At 41.6% G+C, this 27611-nt stretch overlaps 1 protein-coding gene across 1 annotated transcript; it reads right to left on the bottom strand.

Annotated features, from left to right (window-relative positions):
* Nucleotides 1–481: 481 nt before the first annotated feature.
* Nucleotides 482–26918, bottom strand: LOC310941308 (E3 ubiquitin-protein ligase DTX4-like). Its single transcript, XM_083906462.1, has 11 exons — nucleotides 26693–26918; nucleotides 13058–13272; nucleotides 12055–12935; nucleotides 4762–4823; nucleotides 4492–4653; nucleotides 3409–3470; nucleotides 3139–3305; nucleotides 2887–3040; nucleotides 2642–2731; nucleotides 2138–2236; nucleotides 482–620 (listed from the first exon to the last, which is right to left on the bottom strand). Exons 1-11 carry the CDS (start codon nucleotides 26901–26903, stop codon nucleotides 489–491), a joined length of 2235 nt encoding a protein of 744 aa, XP_083762588.1. The 5' UTR covers nucleotides 26904–26918; the 3' UTR covers nucleotides 482–488.
* Nucleotides 26919–27611: the final 693 nt, after the last annotated feature.

Raw genomic sequence — 27611 nt, 5'->3', positions numbered from 1 at the left:
CTCCCTCTTGTTATTGAACCCTTCTTACCATTTCGCTTTCCGTCTCTCTTAATTCTTTGCCTCAGTAAAGTCAACTTGTTTCTTGTCCTAAATGTTAGTACCGATTTCATTCTTACAATCAAACATTTAGTACCTCGCTTGAAAAAAAAAAAATGAGTGACTGAATTTCCCCTGCCTGATATCCTGCATTGCTTTTCTCTCTGTGGTGCTGCTGCTTCATCGAACTCCAGCTTGTGTTTGCTTTGAAAAGTCTGGACAGACTGGCACTGACAGGTGAACCAGAAAGTGACTCCATCAACTGAAAAGTGTGTACCTCTGCTAAACAGAATCAAAGTTACTTGTGTAACCTGAAAATCCCCCCCCCCCCCTGCACCTCCTTTTATAAGTGCTGGTAGACCTTCTCATTTGTCCTCTGGTAACGCTCACACATTGGCCCACTCCTGACCTCGTTCACTCTCGATCTGTTCTCTAGGCAAATGTCTGTTCTTTCATTTCTCCACGAGCGCGTCGTCTTCCGTGATGCCCTGAGCTCGGAGCTCTTCCAGGACGTTGTCCAGGTGTCCGGGGTCAGGGAAGCCATGGCCTGTCAGATTAGAGCCAAACTCTGTCTTGTGGTGGACCTTGAAGAGAGAGACCGGAGAGAGGTGAACATGAGTTAAAGGCCAATATATGTAGCGATATTATATCAATATCGCTACATGAGATCGCATCTTAGATTTTGGATATCGTCATATTGTGATAAAGTATCTGTGACTGGCTGTGAAGGCACTAATAATCATCATATTTATTATACAAAATAAATATAAAGTTCTTAAATTGACAAAATCTTATTTACAAAAAATGTTTTTTGCGGAATTTGCGGACTTCCAGTTTTCGGATACTGTTGCCCTCGCCAACACAGAATTAACGGATTGTCCCAACGTCCCAATGAGTGCGGAAGTTAACATTGCGTGTTTTATCTCTTGTACTTAGACTGAGGAGGACCACAAGAACATGAGTGAGTCATCTTTTTTCACACTTTGCTGACTGATAGTGCCTCCAGAGTCCCAAATATAAGGATTTAAATGATTAAAAAGTTGATTTTGCATAATATGAAAAAGCCAAATAAATAAACCAGGTAGTATCTAGAAATAAAAGTTAATAAATGTATTTTAAGATCATGTAATACTAATAATATTGGGATCTAGCCTAAAAATATCCAGATATAATATATCGCCCAGCCTTACAGAAATAATAATTTGGTCTATATCATGATATACTGTCGACCAATATTGGATGATATCGGAGAATTCTTTTCCCCAGATCGCTCTAGTTACAGTGACAACAAATCTGATGTTTCTGATCTGATTTGTCCCAGAATAAGTTCTGAATTGACAGTCGAACAACTCAAAGATCTGTTTAAAGAGGGTCACATGAGACACTCCTGGAAAATTCCAAGCCTGCGACAACTGCAGTCACCCCAACAAATCAGAGAGCGGACAGAATGGTTCCTCATACTGATTAAAGTTCCTATAGAGATAAAACCAAGCTAAAGTAAACCTGGTTTCACATCATCATTCCATGTGTCACTTCTCTCTCCTGTGTTTTTGTGGCAAGACATACATGTCAGGGCTTGAAAGTGTGTGACCCCTGTAACTCGTCACTCGTAGTGTGACAACCCATGACTGCCGAGATTAATGCTGTAGTACATATGCCAGGCCTGTATGTGGCACTGTAGCACTGCAACATAGATACACCAAAAACAGGCCGGTTATTTTGATACTAGTCTCTAAAAGAGTATGTACCAGAATGAACAAACCGTTTCCACTGCAGTTGGGGCAAAACGTATATATAACTGCAGTATATATAATCAGATATTGGCATTGTGCATCCCTACAAAGAATCCGCAAACACAAGAAGAGGAGAAGAGGAGCGACAACAATGATAGCGAGAGCAAGAAAGAGATGGGACATCTTTGTTTTCCCAAAGTAGTGTGTCGGTTGTCTTAACAAAACCATGTTTTAAGATTCCCGAACCCTGATTTCATGAAGAAAAAGATATAACCAAAATGAATCCGTTTTTTTTTGTTATATTCACATTTAAGAAGCCAACAAATCAAGTGAGGATTCATTTAGAAACAGATCAATTGAGAACCTACCTCGTTCCAGATGACAGTGTCAGACTCTCCTGTAGTGCTTGACGTTCCAACTGAGAAGATCAACCTGCGTTCCCACGCTACCAGGAGCAGTCTCAGTACCTGACAATAGGTCATAGTTCAAGTGAAAAAAAAAAAAAAAAAACACAACTCAAACTACAATAAAATCTACCATGGCTCATTAAAGGCCAGGACACTCAAAGCCTACAGTCGTCCATTAGCATCAGGACAGTGGTTTTCGGCATGTTTCAGCATATTTAGGCAGTTGAGACAGTCAAACTGAGTACAATCACATTCTCATGTTTCGATCTGTTGAGTTTTACAACGTTCCACCGTGGGTCTTCGTAACAAATAGAGTCTGCTGCCACCTACTGCCCTGTAGAGTTGTTACATCTGCATAAAAGGTATGAGCTCGACCCAAATTAGCCAAGACTTTGAGGACAGATGTGTGCTTTTATTTGTTTTCTGTAGTAGACTCCGTGTTATAGGACAGTGAACTGTGTTTACCTTGCGTCCTTTTTCACTGTCTGGGAGGTAGCAGTGTCGGGGAAAGCCTCTGGCAGTGAAGGGTTTCCCTAGGTTCGGGTGTTCTGGTCCCTGAGAAGAGGAGAGGAGGATTTATATTTGAGGGCACTGATGATTCACCCGACTCCCAAATTGTGTCAGCCCGCAGCAAAGAGGAACAAAATAGGGCTTGTAATTGGGGGTTGCCGTTTCAGCGTTAAATGCAGAGGTCAAATTCACTGCACTACCTGAATTCCTGGCGGTATGTTGTAGATGATGCGTATAGTTTTGCTTTCAGGGTGTCCTGGTAGAGAGTGAGGGATGACATGGTACTCCATCTTCCCTGCAGGTTGGTTGCCTGTCTTCACGCCATAGATGGTTTTACATGTGGGACACTGAAGACTGAAAAGAGAGGTGGTATTGATTGATAGGACAAGGATGGAGATTAGTTTATTAAAACTGGTAAAGGAATGAAGAGGGGCGTTGTGTCTCTGACCGACCTGCCATCCTTGTTGCCATTGTTATACATGGCCACTAAACACTGGAAGTGGTATTGATGTCCACACTGTGCTAGTCTCCCTACAGACTCTGCCTTGGAAACAGGCCCCACCCCTGGACCCTTGTATCCAGACGGACCCCCCAGTGGCTCCATACAGATCGTGCAGTCCTGGAAAAGGAAAGGAAAACAAAATCCTTTATATATATATAAAAAAAAACATAATTATGAGACACAGTAGCATAACAAAAGATGATGTCACAGCACACCATACCTCTTCTGGTGGATTTTTGACTTTCTGCAGGTACTTTTTGACCACCTCCTCTGGAGTTCTACCTGCAGACAGAGAAGAGGGGGGTCAACGGTGATAAATGAGTGAAAGGCAGTGCAAATCAAGATCCCAGTGTGGGATCAAATCAAGAACCAGCTTGGCACAGGGGGCTCATGCAGCAGCAGTGGCTGCAAGTGAGTAAAAAACAATTTTAACCACTTAATTAATGCCTCACGGGGTAGTAGCTGAAGATGGAGAGAGATGGATTGTTGGGGCAGAAGGTTTCATTTTATCTATAACACAAACATTTTATGACAACCACCTGGGTGTCACAGCACAATTTATTCACAATGACTGAAAGTTATGATCCTTTTCCTTGACTTGAAACAAAACATGCACGACTAATTGCCTGTGCAGAGGAATTCCTCCACATCACCAACAAGTGGAAAGTAAAACTAACCAATCAAGGTACCGATAGTGCCCGTAATATTCCGGCAGCTGCCCGGAGACCTCCGTTTGGACACCTTCCCTACGTGCTCTTTCTTTCGTTCGTTCTCTCACTTTATCATGACAAATGTGAATGTCTGAGTTCATAAGGACATTCACACATGTTCTTGTTGCATACAGGACAGCAGTCATCCATGTAAGATAATACTTGATAGGCCTAGGAGTCTAAACAATGGTCTCTGATTACTAATTAATTTAGTCATTTGAAGAAAAGCACGATTAATCTAGATTAACACATTTCAAAATATGAGATGAATTAGTTAACTTTTTTCTCTATTGACAGCCTTAGTATATAAATACAAACAATGTCAAACAACAAATAACTAACTGATGGAAGCAGCAGTGAACTCCTGCATGCCGTCATGTAAAATCAATGATTTTCTCTATGGACTGAAGAAAGTGGTATACAAGATACAAGATACAAGATACCTTAAGCTTACAGTGAGAAATGGCGACAGAATCCTATTCTTACGATATATTAGACTTACAATAAGTGGGTGTAGATTTTATCAAGCGAGCCCTTTGTGAAGCTAAAATCTGTGGCTTTTTTGTAAACAGAAAACCTATTTTAGCGCTAACCTTTGCGAGCTTGCTTCTTTGTCGTCTTCCTGCAGCAGTGGCCAAAGCCTGGCACCGGTTTGATGTCACTCTTGCTGACAGGTGGAGGGTGCAGCACAAGTTTAGGAGGCCTGGTCAGACACACGGGCAGAGCAGCAGCACTCATCAGGATTCCTGTGATCCCTGAAATACAGAATGAAAACCTGTTGTTAGAGTGAAAAGCGATGATCCTTCGCTTTAAAGCAGACTGAAAACAGCTCTGGGAAAAAGTCTGCAAGTGTGTGTTTTTACCAGCCAGTGCAGGGTGAACAGGACTGGATCCATTGAGGTTCTTCACTGGGACGGTGGGCACACTGCAACAGAACAAATTCACTGTTAAACAACTTCCTGAGGCCTTTGATGGCTGATACAGACAGGACAGTTTGGCAGGTTTAGGTAAACTGAAGACTCCATACTCACTTTGAAAAACAAATAACTGTCATTTTTTAGGTTAAGAAAACCTAAATTCAGCTGAATAAATGAGTATCCTGATAAACTCCACAGAAGACAAGGAAAAATATAATCAAATCCTCAGTCCTTTATTTTTCCCTCTGCTTCCGTCTCCTTGTCTCAGTTTCAGCTGTAGAGAGTATGAATGGCTTTGCTGTGTGTTGATTAGCGCTTATCCATGGAGTTTCCATCTGATGAACGTCATACAGCTGCTCACTGGGGATTATCAGCTTCATCACAAAGCCTGTGTGATCATTTTCATCATCACCACCATCATCATCTCTGACAAACAGACTTTATATAAAGCAGCTCTGTACGTATGTACAAATGCGTGCATTGTAGTGCTTAATCTGAGTAATAACATAATGCGCAACCCTAACCTAACAACAAGTATTGCATTGTTTAATTATTGCTATAACATGTCTATCATGTAAGCTGTATACGTTTAGTATGTGGCTATTGGAGTCCATATTAAAGTACATGACATGTTATTTTCAGCAATATATTTGTGCGTTTCCCTTTTAAAACAAGGTCAGGTGATTATCAACTACACAAGCTAACAGATGTGGCAAACAGCACAGCTGTTCTGCTGCGGGTCAGTGCCAGGTTAGTCCATAATTCACTACACGATTCACTGTGTAGGACTGTCCTTTGTCCTTTATCGTCCAGCTGTATCCGACTCATCCTTAACGTTCATAAAGGCCACATCTGTCAAATGCTGTTCAATTAAATTTGGGCAAAAATAAAATTGAGCAGTATGAGGTCCAGACAAAACAACACCTCCTTCAAACTACATCTGAGCAATTGAAGGGATAGACCTTTACGTCACTAACACACCAATGTATACAAGTGTGTTGGAGGATTTACAGAAAGGCAGGGTGTATTAATGATCTGTTGTTTCCTGTTGTTGGTTTAGTTATAACAGGATTACTGTCAGCGCATTAAGCTGCTTTCACTTAACCCCATTTACTGACAGATGACGGCACGCTAGGCAATGTGTTCACTGGTGTGTGTGTGTAAGTACATTAGGATGATGAGTGTGTGTGAAATGTTATTTCAGACTTCAGACAAACAACATATGACCAGCTCTTCAATTAAAAATCAATAATTTCACATCGCGGCACACTGTTTTGATTCACTGCTGCCTCCATCAGTACCATCAGCAGATTTTCTGTCAATGACATTGATAAGAAAATGCGGTGTATATACGCTTAGTATATTCTAAGATATCATAGTCTTAGGGGGCCTGAGATGAAAAGACTGAAGCCTTTCCAAATGCAGCAAGTGCTTTCAGCCCGTCTTTTGATACTCGGATGAAGGAGGAGGTCAAATTGCTTCACGTCTGCTCTGAAATAAACTCTGAACTTCCAGAAACAGTTGCACAAGGTGCCAGACATGGAGAGTTTTTTTGTCTTTATTTTCACACTGAGCAGCAACACTGCTGTAAGCAAAAAGGGTGTCTCAACTTATCCACAAAATCGCAACAACGATAGATCAAATCAAATCAAATGCGGCTCCCGGGAGACCTCTCATAACCCAAAAGGCTGAAGTTACAACAAACTCTCCAGCACCACTAGTTACACACTGGGAAACAAGCAATTGTCATCAAACACACACAAAGTTCCGAGTTGGTGTTTATAGATCGACAACTTAAGAAGCCACAGGGAGAACCTCTCACTACCTCTGAAGGTGAGACAGTGAGTCAGCACAGAGCACTGGAGACTCAGGGTCTATGAACACTCCCCACACTCTGGGCTTAATCAACACCTATCAGTGCCACACACACCTGACTGCAGTGATTCGATTCTTCCACCACTCTCACAGAGCTAGAAGATTGAGTGCCCTCACACCAATGTTGTTGGTGACAACTAATTGTATGACTGCACTTTGCTTCATTCATGGTTTATGCATTGAGTGTATGTGGGTGGAACCAGCCACGTTTTCACTGAGTGTACCAGGTTCGATTTGGTACAATGTGGTGTGTTTTTTTGTTCTTTTCCATTAGGAATACTAACAAAATAACCAGCCCCAACCGTTCCATTCTTTGGTATTCTTCCCTTGAGGTACCAGAGTAAAATGATACAATACCGTCACGGTGGCTCCACCCACGACAGCCGTCTGATTGGGCGACAGTAAACAGGTCGCACCCATGATCAGTGTAAATATCTATGGAAGTCAATTCTCATACAAAGCTTGACGGCTTGTTGAGACAAAGCGATGATTATTAAATGTGGAGCGCTTGCATTTAATAACTCCCCTAACAGGTTTTGGATGAATAACTGTAACTGTGGAATGGGTGAGACTGATTCTAACAAACTATTTGACAACATATGATGGTCTGTCTGCTTAAAATAGGCTACTTGCTGGTGATGATAGAGGGGAAACACCTGTAATATATCAGGACTAGATCAAGTAACAGTGTCCTCCTATTCACCACGTTTTGCCAGTCACTACACCTGTTAATAATATAATTAACAGGCTGCTGTTTACAGGTGTTGATCCAACTATTTCAATGAGTGCGCTGGAACGGGTTTTTTCACCTCCTCTTGGTTTGATCCATCGGTGTTTTTACTGTGTTAGGTGAACATAAGAATGGTTTATGTGAGCTTTTAGCTGAGTTTCTGACCTTTATGTGAGTATGCAGCATGTCTGTGTTTGTTAAAGTTAGACATGGTTTTATGACGCTTTTGTCGCTGCGTCTGACGCTGCCCTCGGTAGCTGGGACATCAGTGAAGAAGAGATTAACGCGATTAAAAAACACAACACGTTAATGATGACTGTATGTAATTAATCACAATTAAAGCGATAATTTGACACCCCTAATAAAAATAAGTTTGGTAGCACTAACAGCTCATATCATGTGGCTGACTGGAAAAAATAAGCCTCTAGAAAGGGCGTGTCGCGAATCGGCCTTCTCACATCGCGACACAGGTTCGTGGTATCGTGATTTCGATTTCGATACGCATATCGTTACAGCCCTAGTTTATTAATGCTATTACCACATGGTGATATGAAAAAGATACAGTAGAGGTGGGTGATGAACTTTAAATTGCATATCCATATTGTCAAGTACCCAGTAACAACAGACACTTACAGTATCTATGTATAGATACATGTCCTCCATAAACATGACCCAAATAAGGAGGAAGTTATTTGGAGAGAAACAGGAAACAATGAAGCTCTGAGGGAAAGTGAGAACAGTGGAGCTTGGGAACTTACAATGAGGAAGATCCCGTCTCTGGCTGGGGAGGGGAAGGGACTGCCTGAGACTCCACTCTCTTGACCTCCGGTGACCTCTATCCTGCCCTCCTACTCTCCGCTCTCTTCCCCCCCAGATCACACACTCCCTCAGCTTTGTCCTCCCCACTCCCTGCAGCCCCTCACCCTCTCGCCTCCTCCTATTCCCCAGAGGCCAGATGGACATCGGCTGGACTGATTTAGACAACAGACAATAATACACTCCCACACATTCTCACACACATATTGTCGCACACAAATACAGCTGCACTTTATGGACATGCAGTTTCATACACAGACTAGGTCAGGCAGGCATTCTCTGCATGAGTGTGAAATGGCATTATTCACAAATTAGAGCAAAGTTTTACTGAGGCTAACTAAACATAAATATAATTATCTTGACAAAATTAGTTGTTCAAATATGTGCATGTTCCAAAATTGCAAATCGTTGCAAAATTATGAAAATGACCAAAAAAACTTTAAACTTAAAAGTGTATGAAACGCTGTCCTGGATGTAAACTTGTGTTGTGGGCACCAAAACTTGTTTACACAGTGACAGTTTTCACCTTAAAATTATAAAATTCTAAGGTGAAAACATGTTGCATGGTACAGTTAGGTCCGATGTTGTTATGGTTAAGGTTGGAGTAAGTTAATGTAAATCTTTGTCACATGATAAAGGAAGCAAATGTATGATTTTAGCTGTTTACCAAAAATCCTTCCTTGTGTATTTTCCCTGTTGTATGATAAAGGTCAAACTTTATCAGCGACAAGCAAGGCAAGCCAAACAGTGCACACATTTTTTCTGGAGAATATAGGTCAATGTGTGACTTTTTTTTCCATTCTTTCCATAAGATTCAAGAAGATAAGATTCATCCCTGTGTATAACAGCAAAACATGGCGCTGCACCCTACTGGTGAACTTTAAAACAGTATCTCTGCACCAAAGATATGTGAGGATATGAAGATGTGGATATGACTATTTTGCTGACCCATTGATACAATTCTAAAAATAATATGCTTAAAACTCGTACAGTTACTCCTTTTCCCCATGACGGACAATCCTGACGATGGAAATTCACCACACACTAAACTAAAAAAAAGTAGAACCATATAAGGTTCTTCGGCTTGTCCTCATAGGAGAACCCTTTTTGGCTCCAGGGAGAACCAGGGAAGGACCCTTTTGGAACCCTTATTTCTAAGAGTGGACACAAGTGCTTGTAAATCACCATTTCCTATATGTACAGTATCCTATCCTTTCTCTACATATCTCCTCCTTTCAGTTCTCACCTGTTTCTGAAACTAATAGTCATATAGGAACTAATTATTATTTCATTCAATTAGTTTGTCTTGTTCATATTCACCCCCACACCAAAGAGGGTATTTATCACTGCAGTTTAGGATTTACCTTCTGTGTGTGACTGAGAAGGACGGTGTGTGTCTGTTTGTTAAATGCCTTTACAGCTGGGAAACAGTGCATCAGCTACAGTGAGTGGTGTTTGTGTCACCTCCTCCTCTCACTGTGGTGGTGTCCTGAATTCTGGCACGACAGTGTGATCAATCTTTGACAGTTTGCCGACTCGTTTCTTTGTGTTGTATCCACCCCGTTCCCATCAGCCTGTTGTTTCTTACGCTGTCTGAGTCTGAGACGGTCTACATCTCCCTCATGGTAGTGTTTGTCTGGGCCAATAGTGGCAACAATGCTAACCAGCACCATTGTCAACATACATCTCCCCCACCCCAAAAATATTCATAGAGTATGTGGCTACATCTATATGAGGGGGTAGGGGGTGTTCCACCACACTACCCCCACCCCAACTAACCTAATTAAGCTTTATTAACTTTATTATAGCTTTATTAATTATTTGACTTAATCAGAGAGGGATAGATGGTAAGAGCAAGAAGTAGAAATAAAAAGGCAGGGACGGAATATTTAGTGGAAAGTTTGGGAAGAAGGGAAATAATGGTGGCCCGACATTATGCTACTAACACGGCCCAGACTTGGGTAATCCAACAAAGGTTACTGTGGAGACCAACAATGAAGCTCTGAGGGGCCCAGACTGCTCAGACGCGACGGGAGAGGCAAGAGGAGCCGAGGAGGAGAGGTGGAGGGGCAGGGAAATGAGCAACAGGGCCGAGGGGGAGGGGGGCTTCAAAATAATAAAAAAAAAAACCTACAGCCCAAATCCGCATGACCTCACAGACAGTTTAAAGGCGATTATTTGCCAGATTCACTTTTCTTTGACCTCTGTTGTAACAGTCAAATTGCGAATGCAGCACTTCCTGTGCAGTGGGAGGCTTTTTCACATGAAAAGTGATACAAACACCTGCTGTTTACAGCAGAACATGGGAAAACTTCCAAGGGATGATTAATCACTGCTGACTTCTAGGAAAGTGAAATCTAAAGTGTTTGTCCTGTTGCAATCCTGAATAATGTGTTAGAAATGGACTTATAAATGATGGCATTTAAAAAAAAAAAAAATGGATTCCAGAGTGCGAAAATCTCACCACACAATCGTTGTCGCTTATTTTTGTCGTCTTCCTCTTGTGTTTAGTCTGTTCGCTTCATGATAACTATACTGCAGCGTTTAGAGTAGGCTTTGCTTTCTGAATACTGGTGCGTTACATTTGTAGTAGAAACTCAGAATTTCTGAAGCCAGTGAGCGCACCTTCAATGGGAATGCCTGAGCTCGGAACAACCTCAAATTCCCAGTTATTTTATCGTTTATCGCACTTCTGTCACTTTTGTTTCACTGTAAATCAGTCGCACACATTGTATTTTATCCATAGACATGTTGCTACACTGTATGTGTGCACCAAATGGTGTGTAGAGCATTGTTATCGACTGGTATTGCTCACAACGGCTATCCCGGGATACAGTTGCATCGCCAATGGATCATAGCATAAGTAACTCAGCAAACTACAGCAGAGCTTCCTGTTTACACTGCCACATGCATGCCCACTGTGTCTGAATAGTCAAATTATTGTTAAGGCATGTTAATAGGAATGCTGCTGATCATTTAATACTAAGATTAAATATCAGCTGGACACAGATCAGTTTCATCTGAAAACGTAGCCTTTGCATCACAGCATTAGAGAACACACTGAAGTATAACTTGAACATGCAGTGTTTCAAGTTCAAAGGTCAGCATTATACAAAAGTCAGCATACTTTTGCTCTTTGCTAAGTGTTTAACAACAAAACACAATTTCTATGCCAAATAGGTGCAATGCCTCGAGATATAACGACAAAATGAAATACCATAACAACACAATGACAGCAGTCAGTGGCAGTTATCAGAGTTGTATGGAAAGATATTGGAATGTGATATGTGTATTTAAAGGAGCATGCTCAGACGAGCAGATTTGTAAGCAGTTGTTTTGCATGACGGAACATGTGCAAGTGTCCGTGTGCTGAATATTTGTCACTTGAGATCTGTACAGACTTGATAAATAGTTATAACAGGACAGCAAAACATGGGAAAATGTAAAGGATGACATACTGTGATGACAAAATTAGCTTCTTTTTTCTTTTTTTTTACTGTGAATGGACATGAAATGTCTCTTTTCAAATAAATAAATATAATAATACTGCTATGGACTGGCGAACTGTCCAGGGTGTACCCCGCCTATCGCCCTATGTCAGCTGAGACAGGCACAGCATCCGTAGAGGATGGGTTAAATGCAGAGAAGAAAGTAAATCCTACTCTTAATCTTCTTCTTCTTCTTAATAGTACCAAACCTTGGTGTGTGTGTGTGTGTGTGTGTGTGTGTGTGTGTGTGTGTGTGTGTGTGTGTGTGTGTGTGTGTGTGTGTGTGTGTGTGTGTGTGTGTGTGTGTGTGTGTGTGTTTCATTCACTCACCCTGATGCTATGAGTGCTCTGGACTGGGCCATAGCAATCCGCTGTAAAGCTGGTCTGCTCAGCCCGGCTAAGCTTGACCTCTGTGGCAATGGGGCATGGCACACTGTTGATGATGGTATACGTTGTGGCTTCATGACCACTGGTGATGGAGATGGCACAGGAGAAGGGGGCATGGTCACATTGCAGGCTGGGGTTACTAGTGTGGCAGTTGGCACTGAATCGCTGGCTGAAGATGAGGAGTGCTTGACTGGAAGAGACGGAGGGTTCGCGCTGGGGTTGAATGATGGTGGCTGCGGCGGCGGGAGGGAGGGTGGAGGCGGCCTGTTGGAAGACGAGGTGAGAGCCAGAGAGGAGGTGCCAGCGGTGAGAGCGGCCAGGGACTGAGCAAAGAGCTGGGCATTCCTTCTGGGAGAGGCAGTGTTTCTGGAGATAGCGAGGCCGTGCGGCAACGTCTGATAGTAGCTGGAGTTGACAAGGGAGTTCTGCAGCTGTCCTCGCCCCAGAGTGGCTGATTTGGATGGACTCAGTTGTCTGGAGGCCATGGATGCGGAGTTCTTGGGCTGCTGCATGGTAAGGGGGCGTCTACCTAGAGTCTGTATCCCTGCTCCTCCTGTGTTGTTCTTCACACTTAGGACCAACAAGCACTGCTGGCAGGAACAAGGTTGGCCCAGTCCAGTAGCTGGTAAGCCTCCATTAGAATAGACAGAGCTTCCAGTCCCCATGCTGGCCCCTGACACTCCAACACCAAGCAAAGCTCCTGTTAGCCCTCCACCCACTCCAACACCTCCACCTTTGGGTACAGGGAGAGGACCAGACACCAGAGGGTAGGTCATGTCAGCACGCCTCTGGATCCTCCGACACCGTTGGCTCTGTCTGTTCACCTGCATGACAAAGAAAACAGGTTGAAATCTGATTGGCCTTTTCAGTAAAGGAACTGCAGGTTCGGAGAGGCAGCCTCCTGTTGATCTCGTCACTGATGTCAATGTGAAGAATTTATACAAACCTGTGTCATGTTCTGAAAGTCAATGAGGTAGCAGAAGCCGAGTGGTGTCAGGTCCAGGCAGGGCTGTTGGCGGTTGTGGGAACTCTCAATGGCAATGGCCACCTCCATGTCATAGGGTGTCCATGTTCCTGCATCATTTTCCCACTCCCACTGACAGCCCTGACCTGGGGCCGAGGCAGGGTCATAGAAACTCCTTCGCACTGGACGGATGGTTCCTGAACGAGAGGGGAAACAAATAAACGGTTAATTGTTTTAAGTCGTTACATACATTGTTTTTAATTCAAGTAAAAAAAAAGTTTTTCTTTTAGTGACAATGATATAATAGTACACTAAAATGCCCCATGTGGTGACAGCTTCTAGCTACATATCTGTGAAATAAATCGTTATTAAATATTTATTATGACCATAGAGCCGTTGCTAGAGGCAACATCAAGAAAGGGCATGTACATGAACTGACACCACCTCCATTTCTGAAGATCAGTCCTCAAGATGACAAATATAAACATCTCTCTAAAGACTTAACATATTTACTTAAAACCAGGAAGACATGCACTCTCTCTGGAGTCACAGAAGCTAAAATAATAAATACTGTACTTTTTATGCATTTATGGTAATGCATATAAATCCTATCACAAGCATCAAAAACAGCTAAACTGGACGAGTTTCAAAGCCAAAGGCTCTTCAATAAAGTTACGGCCTGGTACACAGTAAACACTCTTGATCCAGCAATTACAGTCATGTCAGTGATGTTAAGTAATAGAAGCTGCTTGGCATTCAGTGTGAACACACCAAGTTTTTTCACTTTTAAATCCACTCCAAATAATGATGAACATAACACAATAAATACAGAACACAACACTGTCTCTCTGTGGGACCATAACCAACCAACCAACCAACCAACCAACCAACCAACCAACCAACCTCTGTCTCCAGGGGAAACGGGTTACTCAGTTATGACCAGAGAAGGAAAGTGTGTGTGTGTAAGAGTGACACTAATACAAAGGTAGTATTGGCAGAGCAGCACAGTCACACAGACATCAAAAGGAGGGACTTCAATGGATGGAGGTTGTTTTTTTGTTTGGTAGAGAGAGAGAGAGATGGAGGGGATGAATAATTCACATGGATGTGGGTTAGAATATGAAAAGTTTGCCACAGACTGTAAATTATGCCACAGATCATACTGGTCCTCACAACAGCCAGAAACATCACTAGCTTCTTTGACTGCGTCATGTTTGTAAAATGCATATCAAATTCTACACAGCAAGTCTTGGCATGAAAGGGACCAGGGTAGGTATGTCACAAGAACCGATACTTGCGATACCTTTGGATTCTAAAATGAAAAAAAAAAACACAGATGATGCCCATTATTTTGAGGCACGGTAAGTTTTGGTGCTGTGACTCTGGGGCAGTATGATTCACAGTGTTCCAGTTGATACTTGCATTCAGAAACTGCGGCTGCAGCACCCCGAATTGTTGACAATTAAAGCACCAAGAATCGTGTTTGGAAATATTTTTCATATGAGGCAGATTGCCTGTTGAGTTACTATCAATCCACTGAAGCCAATATGTAAACGTTGCTAGCGTGGTCTAACTACGCAACACGAGAATAAAGGCATTTAAGTGCATCAGTGCAGCAACCCACAGGCTACACTTCAGCAACTATAGCCTGCTGGGAAAAGATGACTCCGACCACTAGTTTTCTACGGGAGGGCGGCGCTGAACGCCGTTTTCTAACACTAAATGGACCAGGTTTGAAAATGTGAAATTGTGAAGTGCGTTCATTTTAATTGACCTGGCAACTTCTGGAAGATCGGTTTGACTGACAACGAGTGGCACAGCTTCAAGGTCTTCTTTTTCACAGTGTGGTTTGTGTGACTGCTAATACGCTACATGCACAATGGAACTTCCGCCTAGAAACCGTGGCTGCTGGTGGTAGGTCGTGTAGTCCGGAGACGCTAGTGAAGTACTAAGTAGTAGAGTCAATTTTATTCGTAAAAATTAACATATAAATACATACAAGAGAGATGGTTAACGTATCAAATAGTCAGAACGTCAGCCCTACATTGTTGTGTGCCCCTTTAGTACAAAATCATCTCGGTACAATAGTACGATAAACTTTCATAGGTTTCCGGTGGATGTGTGTGAGCTGAATGGATGGTGAGGGTACAGCCGGACGACTTCACACAAGTTTGCAGCCAGCATTTCAAAAAGGACGATTTTGTTATTATGCCGGGGAAATTGACGAGGTTTCAGAAAGGGGCCATTCCTGCCTTTTATACTTAGAATAATTAATTAGTAAGAATAAGTAAATAAGAATAAAGTACCAACACCGAGGGCGAGCGCGTAGGAGCGGAGACCCAGACAGCGAACAGCAAATGCGGCTTTACGAATAAAATTAATTCTACTACTTCGCACTTAGCTAGCGTCTCCTGGTGATCGCGACGACAACACGACCTACCGGAAGCAGCCCAGTGTACCAGCAGCCACGGTTGCTAGGCGGAAGTTCCATTGTGCACGTAGCCTATGGTCGCCTTCCAAGACAACATGACTTGAGATACTCCAGCTAAAGGTTTCCTCTCTCACCGTATACACTGTATGTCTAAAGTTGTAGATTTTTTGTTTGTGTAGGTTTGAAAAAAAAAAGAAGCAAGTATTAAAGAGTATTAAAATCTTAATACAATTTACTAAGAAATGACACTTATGAGCTAAACCAATTAGATAGATAGATGGATAGATAATTGATTTTAGGCATCTAGTAGCTACACAAATTCACCAACACACATGTATCAACCAACAGTGAAACAATCATCACCATGTCTGAGCTACAGGCAAAAACAAACAGGAAAATATAGGGAGCAGTGTGGGAAATTGACGTGTGTGTAGAGTATGAGGGGACAAAGAAGCCTGGGGCAGGTGTAGAAAGAGAGAAAGGCCATCTGGTCTGCATTGTCCTCTCTATCAATGACCCCCCCTCCACACACACATATGCCGACACATGGTAGTGGACTGAGAAGCACAAGAACACATGTTAAGTTCCCGTTTCATTCATGGTAGAATGACGTTGTGCTTCTCTCACTGCATCTGTGGGAAAATTCAGCATCTGTGATAAGAATGAACTCTCTTCCTCTTCATTCTGCTGAATCACAAACATTTCAGTGATAATGTCTGAATGAATCTGATCACAGATGTTCAGTGTGTGTGTTTATAAAGACAACATTATTAATGGGACAATATAAGATTTAATCACAGTAAAAAGTACTCACAATAGATTGATCGTGGTGAATTGCCATTATCGGAACAATCACGATAATGAGTAAAATTCTTGATATTTCATGTGAGTGACATGAAAATCCTGTCTTGCTGCAGGGTCCTTTGACCCGTGATTTAATGCCGACTGTTACTATTCACACTGCAGGCAAATGCCAGATGTTAGCGTTTTTTGTCCAGTGTCAAAGTGTTTTTATGATAAGATAAAAATCAATAAATCGTAAAACAGCATTCTTCTACTAAGGTTTCATTTGCTTTTTGACAGTCTGAATTTACTACTTGCTCCTGCGCACATTGAAATAGAAATATATATATATATTTAAAAAAACACACTGTTGAACACACTATAACAGAAAAAGGTTTTACAGCTCCCTCAGCCTCAAATAAATCTGTCTCATGCTCAGCTGAACAGTTGTGTTGCCATTTAGTTTTTGTTTTGTTGTGCACAGAAAGTGATTTGTTTTATATCACCACTCTTGGAGTTTGAAGAGGAAGCACGAAAGCAGCATAGTGCCATTAAAGCAAGGTGGCAGCGAATGGTTGAAGTATGGCTGAAACCATAGAGAAGAGCCCACAAAAAGTTTCTGTTACTGCTAAAAACCCTCTGAAAGTTCAGCAGTTAAACAGGATAACTGCTTTTTGCCACTGAATTCCTCGGGGAGCTTTTATTGTTTGCTTTTTTGCCATTATTGTAATGACTTTTTATATATATATATATAAAAAAAACATGACTATGTGTACAGCTTATTTGCTGCAAAACAAATACAACAGAAGTGCTATTAACAGTAAAAGAATACGTGTTTGTAAAGTGACTGCTATCTTGTAAATGTAACCATGTCAGTTTGCTGCAAGTTGAACATTCAATTTAGTCAAGGTTTCATCAGTTATACGGGTTATAACTGTGTAGGGAGAGGCATTTTTATACACACAGGGCCTCAATGTCCATCTGAATCTATTAAATCGCCTAAAACTTAGTGACCTCATGCCTCTGTGACTTTGTATCCACCCGTCAGAAACATAAAACCATCTTAGTCACATCCCTTCCTCTTTCCTCTCCCAAAAAAACCTGATGTGACCCAGCTGAAATTGATTGCTATCCTTACATGAACTCAGTCCAGGGCAAAGGAGCTGAGAGTGCTTTTGTTTTCCGAATAACATTCAGCCCTGCAAAAGAAATAAAATTAATTCTCCACTCACTATTTTAAATCGCATGAGTGAAGAGGCAAAATGTACGCAATTTTGGGACGCCCGATTACAAAAATTCCTCGAGGCAAAAACTCTGCCTCGAGTATTCGTTTAATTCCTATCTCACGCGTTATGTGGCCTGTTCAGCGCAGGGAACATTGTTCCAAATGGACTGTTTTAGCAGTTTTCAATTTCCTCACAAACGCGCACGGGTGGTGCCGCGAATGAGCGGTCCCTGGAAGCATTTCCCCAGACAAACGTTCCTTCTCCTCATGATGTCACCATTTCAGTCACATTATGTCAATTTCCGCTATATTTTGCGTTTAACAGTATATTCTGTTTTTATTGGCATATTCCATCCGCGAGTCCCGTAACGCGGAAATCATAGGGCCCCACAACAAAATGTCCTCAATGATTCAGTATCTGAGCCCAAGCATTCAGTTGTTAATGCTAACGCTGCTGGCACACTCTAACGTAAACATTGATGTTAGCTGATTTAATGTAGCTTACCGTGGCGTACTGTATTTGTAGCGATGTTGTGACTTAATTTCATAAATAGTCACAGTATCTGACCAACTCATCAAATAGTTATGCCCATCATTCATATGAATATTTTCATAATTTAATAATCTGACAATTAGTTTCGCAATTAATGAAGAAATGTTGTGGTCCATAAAATGTCAGAAAATGCTGACCAGTGTTTATCAAACCTCAAAATGATGAGGTTTTCAAATGTATGGTTCTGTCTATAAAGCAAAATTATTCAGCCTTAATGATTTCTTTGTTCTTTCATCATGCCATGACATATTGCTATTTTATGTTGTATATAGATATACTGTATGTGGTTGATTTTAAGATAAGGTTTGCTTTGTTTCAAGTCAAACAAGGATAAGAGGGAATCTTTGTTCATGGTTACACAGGGTGCTTCTATACATCCACTTCAAGAGTGTGAGGAGGCCTCACAGTAGCAGTAACTCGACACGCAGAGTTTCACAACAAAAAAGCTGTTGTGTGACCCCTCTCTGTCTCTTTCATCTTCCTTTGACTGAGTTTCCTTCCTGCTGTTTCCTGGTGATTTATGACGACTTCCCATGGAAAACAGAGAAAACATGCCGAATCCACTGTGCTGACTAGGGATAGGGATCAATATCTGTTCCTAAACTGGTACTGGTTCCTCACGACCTAACAATCAGTAGACAAATCTGGCAATGACCTGAGGTAAGCAAGGTGCCATTAATGTAGTGTCATGCTCCTGCACTTTGAATGAAAGGTCCTTTAATGATGAGCTTTAATAATCAGCTCGTCTTTCCATTAACTCTCTCAGTTGAGTGTCATTTACAAACATGTCTTGGACATCAGGGAGAACCTGTGCCATTTTCAGCTGCTCCAACAATAGTTTATTATATTATTTTAAATATTTAAATATAATTAAATATTATAAAAGTAGAGGTTGGGAATAATTAAATAACTATATATTTATTGCAATATAATTTTCTTCAGCTGTAATCACGGCTGCAACTACTAATGATTTTATCAAGTCATCTTTTGAATACATTCTTGATTAATTGATTCCTTCTTTGGCCAAAACATTGATGTAGGACAAACCTAAAAAGTATGTTGTATTCTTTATTAATAATTATGTATTTGTTATATTGAGCAAAAAAACAGAAGATATTTACATTTAATGAGTCAGAGAGCTTGTTTTTATTAGTAAAAAACAATTAACCGTGTTGGCGATAAATATATAGTAATATATTAATAATCAATTTAACTTGCAGCCCTAGATGTAAAATATCAGATTCAGTATACAGTACTGTAAAATCAATATTGAAAGGAAAAAAACAAAAACTTTAAATTGTCTTGGCAGCAGGGTAAACAACTAATCTTTTTCAGTCTCCCAGTACAAATGTTCTTCCTCGCTGTTAAATTTTCTGTTACCCGTCCCACTTTTTCTTGACAACACCATCACCTCTGACTCTGGTGTGCCACTTACTTTGACCTTCTCTCTATCTCACTGTGAATGAATCTTGTCCCCTGAGTTTTAAGCTCGGAGTCAACTTTCAGCTAAAGGGTAAAAAATGAGAGCGAGAGTAAAAATGCAAAGAAAGAGATGGCGTGAGATAAAGCAGCTGGACCAGGGGGAAGTATGATATTCAATTACCATTACCTTCATTCATTCATTAGGTTACAAATGTGGAAGAGGGGTCACTTAAAGTGAATCAGAGTAAAATATCACACAACTCTGCAGGTACAGCATTTCCTCAGTGTATTACACACCATCACAACACTTTTGTACATTTCCTTACATGCATGCAATTATAGATCATATCATTTTTACACATATATATCCGTGTACTATAACTAGGCAAGTATCTTATGGCACTGCACTTAACTGTACCTATAACTTTCACTTTAGTGGGTGATTTATAGGACACAAATATATAATATATAACTTTTGTATTTTGTCATCTACCTCTTGACTTTTTGGTGCTGTGATTTCCCTGATGTGGGGTAAATAATCTCATGAAAATGACCAAATAATTGAATACCAGTTTGTGCAAACATTTTTGATGGTCTCAAAACACTTGTTTCCCCAGTCTTGACTTCCATTCATTGGGTTAACCGAGACAAACCATCATCCCCACTCTTAACTGTAACCAATGAATGCCCTGACCTTAACCTAAACCTAACCACAATTAAAATCTTAGCCCTTAATGGTGAATTTCATTTGTCAAAGAATCCCTAGATTCCTGAACTTGGATTTCTGACTAGGAAACTCGGAGCAACCTCACCAACCCCAACATACAAGATGGCTGCCACCATACAAACACTGCTACATTTACCATTAGTACTTCTGTTGTATTTTTTTCCACAGTAAATCATTTGTACGCATAGCGCTGTTTAATGTTTAACTGTAGACATGTTGCACAAAATACTGTGTGAGGTGTTATTGACTGGTATTGCCAACAATGGCTAGCCAGAATATGATTGTATGTATGTTTGTTCAGACTTCTCAACTGGAACACAGTGAACTCAGGGGTGACGTGTTTCCCAGTTTCAACTTCCATTACAAAGGGAACACAGCTACTTTCTTAGAAGTAAGTTAGGACACATTTGGATGAGATTTTTGTCTCCATGAGGACTACTGATCCCTGACAAGGTCAGTGTTTATGACACTGAAAAGGTTCCAAAAGAGGGAACAAATACAGGTGCACACACACTAGCGATGGAATGAACTCACATAAAGTCCGGTGAATTAAGTGTTAAAGGACAAATAAGACATAAGACAAAACCTGGCAACCAAGTTTTCAGTAAGAGTGAGCCTCAGTGTCTCATGATGGTTGTAAAGCTAATGAGGCAGACAAACTGACAAACTGCAGTCAGTGCTGACTATGCATCTGTACCTCAAACAACCACACTTAAAAAAACGTCAACCATCACTTGTAGCACTATCACATCAGTACAAAACCAATTGCCTGAAAGGGGAAACACATACAGAAATGTTTTTTGGTGTCACTGCCTCCCCCTCTCTTGTTGACACCCCCCCGCCCCCATCTCTAAGGGGTCCCCCAACCATACCCTACCCCCATACGGTGACCCCAATGGCCCAGGGTGCATTGTGGGGGTCTGTGAATGTGTCTCCTTCAACAGGACCAGCTGGAGCAAGAAAAGGAACAAGCTGCTGGAGCAGGAAAAAAGATGCCTTCAGACTTTGGACAACGCCCTTCAAAGAAACTGCTGACATATTGATCTTTGAAGAAATCCAAGATGTTTCTCTGATTTTTACTAACAAGTCAAACATGCATTTACATAAGCCTATTCCACTTCAATGATCACACCCCCCTCTTGGGAGTTGAAGCACAAGTGGTTTGAATTTAGTCAGCATGAACAGGATTTGATATTTGCCAAAAGTATGGAACTGGTAAGGGTTGAAGTGGATTTATGTGATTTTTTAAACCACTCTCAACTCCGCTGTGTTTGATAGAACGGGAGCTTGATCGGAATCAAGGTTAAACGTTTGGCTCCCTCCTTGGTATGGTAGAACTCAGTGGAACAAGAGAACATCCACTTTTATCAAACCTACTTATACATACATTCAAGCGAACAAACAACAGAGCTGGTCTGTCCTGGTGACATCACCTTCCAAGATAACTGGGCAAGTCCAGTAGAAATAAATGTAGTTAAAATAATATGATTGTTGTGGTTAATCTTGCCTAAGATAAAACTAATAAAACAAACTAAAGGCATATAGTTCAGAAGGGCTCGATATGAAAATCCAGTACCTTTACGGCATTGTCCAAACTTGTCGATTGATACCACATTTTGATACCTTCATACTAATCTCATCAGCATCAGTGAGCGAAAAAACATGAAGTATGCCATTTGATGAGATCTTACAGTGCTTGTGATTGGCTGTCTCAATGTATGCAGGAGGCTCGACCAGAGATGGAGTTCATTCCCCAAAAGATAAACAATGTTTTCTAGGCTTGCCATGGTTTAAGTAATGACAGTATTTCAAGAAGACAAGTATGTGGAATAATTTAGAGAACAAAGGTGGGCAGGGCCTACTTCAATGAGAGTCCCATGTAAAAAATCGCCAAAGAAGCAGCGTTAAGATGTTAGAAGGTAACATTAAACCTCCCATAGAATGGAAGTACCAATTAACGCTGTTTTTTGTGTGCGTATCTGCACCATTACAGTTGTTTCAGGCTGAAATCTCACCCCCAGAAGACAGAACTGTTTTGTGATTGGCCAGCAAGAGCTTTCCCAACTGTCTTGTGATTGGCCAATACCTGGAAGTGACGTAATTAGCACACCAGCTATCAGGAGCACAGCTCCCCCCCTGGAACGGTGGATGCACTGATGTAAATGGAATGCAGCATTATGTTACTGTGTCGTTATGTGAAACAATTCAGGTTGTTCACTCCCTCGCCCAGTCACCTGAGAGACTTCAACACTCAAATTATAGCAGACTAACGACCAATTGCACGTCAACGCAATTCAATTGATTTTAAAAGGATATTTCAGGAATGGTCAACAATGTCCAGGTATTGATATCCATATTGTATTGAAAATGTTAAATTAATACCCTGCCCTTTATATTTCACTGCTTCATTTAATAAGCTAGAAAGACATAAGTGAAATCGACTGACATGAAATGCATAGCATAAGACATTGGCAAAATCTGGTCTTCTGCTTTGTCTGTCTTTCCTCCCTTTAATTTCCATGAATGTGAACTTAAAAAACCATGGCCTCGAAACAAAACAACCCCTCCCTTGTGCCTCCGTCTTTCACCTCACGCATGTGAGTATGTGTGTGTGTATGTGTGTGTCAAAGCCACAATGAAGTAACTCACATCTGTTATAACTAAATCCAACAATGGTGGAGGTGGAGTGAAAAAGAAAGGGGGGGAGCCATAGAAGACTCCCCAATTATCTCATTCCTTCTGCAACTCCCCCACAACACACGCTCAAATACTTCAAACTTTCCTATGCAAAAAATGTCAACAGTAAATGACCACTGTGCTTTTGACCATCTACAAACCTCATCTCTAAGAGTTCTTTCTCAAAATGTGATAAAAACAAAAATATCTAATTTGTTCAAACAATTAAAGCTTTATTTACCAGATAAAAGATTTTCAGTGTTTTCACTGACAAACATTCATCAATGGATCAAAGCCCTGGTGTAATTCCATGCGAAATGCACACCGTGTGCTTGGCGCGAGTTGCATAATGTTGTGCACGGACAACGCGTTGGGTGTGCATGGACAGCACGTGTGCCCCGCACACGAAGCAGAAAAAAACATTTCGACAACAGATGAAGTAGTCACCAAGGTATGTGCACAGAAGTAAACCATTGGCTTTAATCTTTGGAAGCAAGGATGGGTCATGGCTCACCATTTAGTGCCAACCTTCATTAGAGAATTGAACGTTGGCAAGATTTTGAATATGGTCTGTCACCATCTGTAGTTCATAATATTGTGAAAAGATTCCGAAAGTCAAGGAAATCTTGGTGTGTAAAGGCCAAGAGTGGAAACAGCTGCCACATACGAGTGAACATTGAGCCCTAAGGTGGTATTGTGTGAATGACCATCATGATACCATGATGGACATAGACACATGGGCTTGGGTGCACTTTGGAAAACCAGCGTCTCTTAGCACAGTCTGCCACTGCATCAAGAGATGCAACCTGAAACTGTATTATACAAAATGGAAGCCATGCATCAATTTTGCACGGAAATGTTGCCGTGTTCTCTGGGCACAAACTCAAAAAATGTAATTTAAAAAAGTGTTCTCTTGCCTGTGCTTGTTTTATGACATTTAAGGGGTTTGAGCACCCCTTAAAATTAGTGGTTTGTATTCTCAAAGCTGCTTTACACTACAGCTTTGCCATTCACTCACACTTTCATGCAGCGCATCCATGTGCAGCACATTTTCTTTCACTCGCCTTTCATACGCATTCACACACTGCTGGCCCAGTCGGCAGGAGCAACATGGGGTTAACTGTCTGATCGTGACATGAAATTTTCATATTGTCCATAACACTTGTACAAGGAAGAGAAAGAACAGTTGTGAGATGACCTGAGAGGGCAACTAATGTGAACTCTCTGCTCATTAAGCCAAGAATATTCCTTTCTCCAGCATCAAGTTCTCTCTGTTTCTTTACTTCATGTGACGTGTGTGTGTGTGTGTAGCTGCTATGTGCCTCTGTGTGTATGTGTGGGCTGCTCATGGATAAAGGCTAAAGAATGCTGTGAAGTGGTACTCACTGGTGCATTGGTCATTTGCAGCTGCCCCAAGTCATCATGCTGCTGGATCCCAACCCAACAATCTGCCACCTCTTCTCTCTGTGCAACAGCACTTCCACACATACACGCACAAAGACACACACTCAAAAGTCTTAAAGGGCTTATTCAAAAGATTTTGAAGAGGAGTAGTTGACACAAAGTCAACGCTGACAGCACTGTTCGCCCTCTGCACAAAGGATCAGCTTGAGATGCAGGCGCTATGTCTCACTGAAAACATGGCTGCCAGTGAGGACACTTAAGCCTCAAAACAAAATGTTCACCTATTAAAATCTACACCTGCGTAAGTCCACTGAATCTTTAATCCCTTTCTGACTGGGAACTGATGTTTTAAACTGTTCATCCTCCTGCACCAAAGTTCATGCTTTCTGAGCTCGGGCACAAACGAGCCTCTAGTCTCATTTGCGAAGTTTGTGAGGATAGACCCTTAAACAAGTGAGCCTATGCTACTTTGTTGACAAAATCACTGTAGCCGGTCCTTTCTTCATCCTTAAGGAGTAAGCGATGCTAACTTTTAAGTCTTGGACGCCACAGAGGAAGGCTAGGAAGACGCACCTAATGTAAACAAAAGCGTCAACAGTCTACATCGATGGACGTGGTTTTTCGCAGAAGCTGAAGTGGTGTTTCAGTCACATTTGGAAATGCCATCCTTTACTCAGAGTCTGTCCCCTTTTATCAAGGGATCCGAGCTAGTGATTTTGACAAGTTATGGACAGATACTGATACCGAACTTCATATTGGCTCATCCCTACTTTTATCGATTGACTACATGCACAGAGTGAAAATAAAAGCCTGTAAATTGTCAAAAAGGGGAACGTTTTTTATGGTAACATTAGCAATTAGAACTTCTGATATAGCTCAAAAACATTTACACTGTCTTTTAGTAGTTAGCCCTGGGGGATTGAACATGGCCTAAAATGAAAAAGGTGTTTATTTTTCTGCGTCATAAGAGGACAACAGCAGACCACAGCTGCATCCCTCTGAGCACAGCCTCCACTAAATTCTATAATTCCTCTATATAGCCTCTTGGTAATTTCTGCAGACACAGACTGTAAAACATCTCTGCGTCTTTGGCTGACAGCTTACAGGAGACAGTCAAACTGGCTTATTACAACCAGGAGGAGGCCGTACATATATCTCTCTGGCAAGGATGCTGTTTTGGTAAATTTCAGACACTCCTAAAAAAAAGAGGAACCAATCACAAACCCCTGGCCCACTAGAGGCAGACTGAACATGATAATGACAGAGAAGCGTCGTGTAGAAGATTTTGTAAAGATCCAACATGGCTGCCACTAAAGAGCAGCCGTCTTAAGATTCAACTGTTGCTTCCACTTTAAGTGACTTCTTCCACAGAGCTCCCCTGGGCAAAGCTCATTAGATGCCATTACTAGACACTAGGGCTGCCAATAGATTAAAAACAAAAATAAATTAATCTCACATTTTGAAATTCGTTAGTCTAGATTAATCGTAAATTAAAAGTTTGCTTTTCTTCTAATGACTAATGCGTAATCAGACAGTGTGTATTTCAGACACCATTGTTTTATTGTATCTCTCTTTTTAAACACAGAACTATGTGATTTCAAAGAGACTCAGGCCTATCAAGTGCCAACCAGATCATCTTAAAATAAAGCGACTGTTTCGCGTGGATATCTTCCGGCTTTCAAATGAGAGGTCTGCAACCACCAGAAGTAAACAAACTTTCATTAACTGCATTAAATTATTTTATCATGTAAATCACTGCTGTACGAATTGCCATGCTTAAAGCGGTGACTTTGACAGCCCTGCTAGATAGCCATTGCTCCTAGAAAACCACAACAAGCATGTTTGTTTCACGTTGGGAAAGGTAGCTCTACATACGTCATCTGGCTCATTGGTCTGGTTGGTTGTAGGTCTATCCAATTGCATACAGAGGGCTAACATTGTGATTCTTATCCTCAAAGACTCAAACTAAATTAAAAGCTTCCAAAAAAGTGATGTATCAACATTGCTTCAGTTTTGAGTGGCATAAAAAGACATGTGCCCTTACAGTGTAGTCCATCTTAAATAAATTCAAAATGTTTTCTTGTATTTGCTTGTGTTTACATTGGCTTTTACCAAATACAAAAGCGATCTAATCTTGCAAACAGACGGCAATACATCCTCAAATTATAGCAACTCTGTCAATCTTGAATCCAAAATGATTTTGAATCGGATAACAGTTTTTCATCAAATCGCGACCCAAGGAATCATAATCAAAGAGTCTGAATGCCATGATACATGTTCACTGTTCAATTGAAGTGTCTTAGGCACAGTAGACCAGTTCAGTTCTACTGCCAGGAGGACGATGTGAATAAAAGCAAACAAAACAAACAATTGTCACACTAAAAAAGGGTCCTTACCTGTGTCCTGTCTGAACTGGTGCATGGACTGGAGGTCTATGATATAGGGCGAGAGTCGGCTGTCCACCTGGCCGAGGACGACACTCCCTCCGCGGGGGTCGCTGCTCCGTATGGCCGCCTCTATCTGGTGGGAGACGGTGGGGCTGTAGGGCCGCCACCGGCCGTGCTCGTTGAGCCATTCCCACACCACCACGGCAGAGGCCATAAGCATGTTGTTACTGCTGTTGGCCCTGGAGAGAGAAATTAAGAAATAGCAGCACAACGGTTAGTTGTGCGCTAGCAGCAGCGCTAAGACACGAGAGAGGGAGGGAAAGCAAAGAACCAGCCACACAGCCCACAGGCTGTTGTTAGTACACAACAACACTCATTTTATGTTCCTAACATGTATTCTAGACTGTATAGCAGCCTCTAATAGAATTATACAGGCCGAATGTTCCCCAAAAGCCAGAGTTTAGTAGCTTACATTGAGCCGAGACTGCTGAGCTAACGCCAGGAGAGAGCGACACATTCTTCTGCGAAGATCCGAGCACCTCGCATGGTCAACGGAGAGAAGGAAACCACGGTGTCCGCTCCTCGTCCTTCTTCCCTTTGTTATAACACCGTAGCACCGCGGTCACAAAAACAAGCAGCCGAGCAATAAGACAAACAAAGCGGCCTTTTTTTTTTTTAGAAATGTGGCCACTGTTATGTCTGCTGCTTCCTTTCTCCCGGGCAGACTGAGAGCTTCTCCAGCGAGTCGTAAATATCTCCAGCGGCGGCCTGTTTCGCTAGTCGGAGCCGACCATGGTGGAAGAAAAAAGCCTCGTTCTCGTTCAAACACGAACTCGTTGGCGGCTCCGTCTTCAGGAGTAGGAATTAAACACCTATCAGTTCAGAAAACCCTGACATTAGCAGCCACACCAGGCTGTTGATAGTGCCA

Source organism: Microchirus variegatus (assembly GCF_963457635.1).
Source record: "Microchirus variegatus genome assembly, chromosome: 19".
Lineage (NCBI taxonomy): Eukaryota > Metazoa > Chordata > Actinopteri > Pleuronectiformes > Soleidae > Microchirus > Microchirus variegatus.
This window is presented reverse-complemented; position numbering and strand designations above follow the sequence as displayed.

Coding starts and splice junctions, on each gene's coding strand:
- LOC310941308 (XM_083906462.1), bottom strand. CDS start 26,903: ATGCTTATGGCCTCTGCCGTGGTGGTGTGGGAATGGCTCAACGAGCAC. Junction 3,041..3,138: donor AATGGCAACAAGGATGGCAG/GTCGGTCAGAGA, acceptor CTCTCTTTTCAG/TCTTCAGTGTCCCACATGTA. Junction 2,237..2,641: donor ACAGTGAAAAAGGACGCAAG/GTAAACACAGTT, acceptor ACCTATTGTCAG/GTACTGAGACTGCTCCTGGT.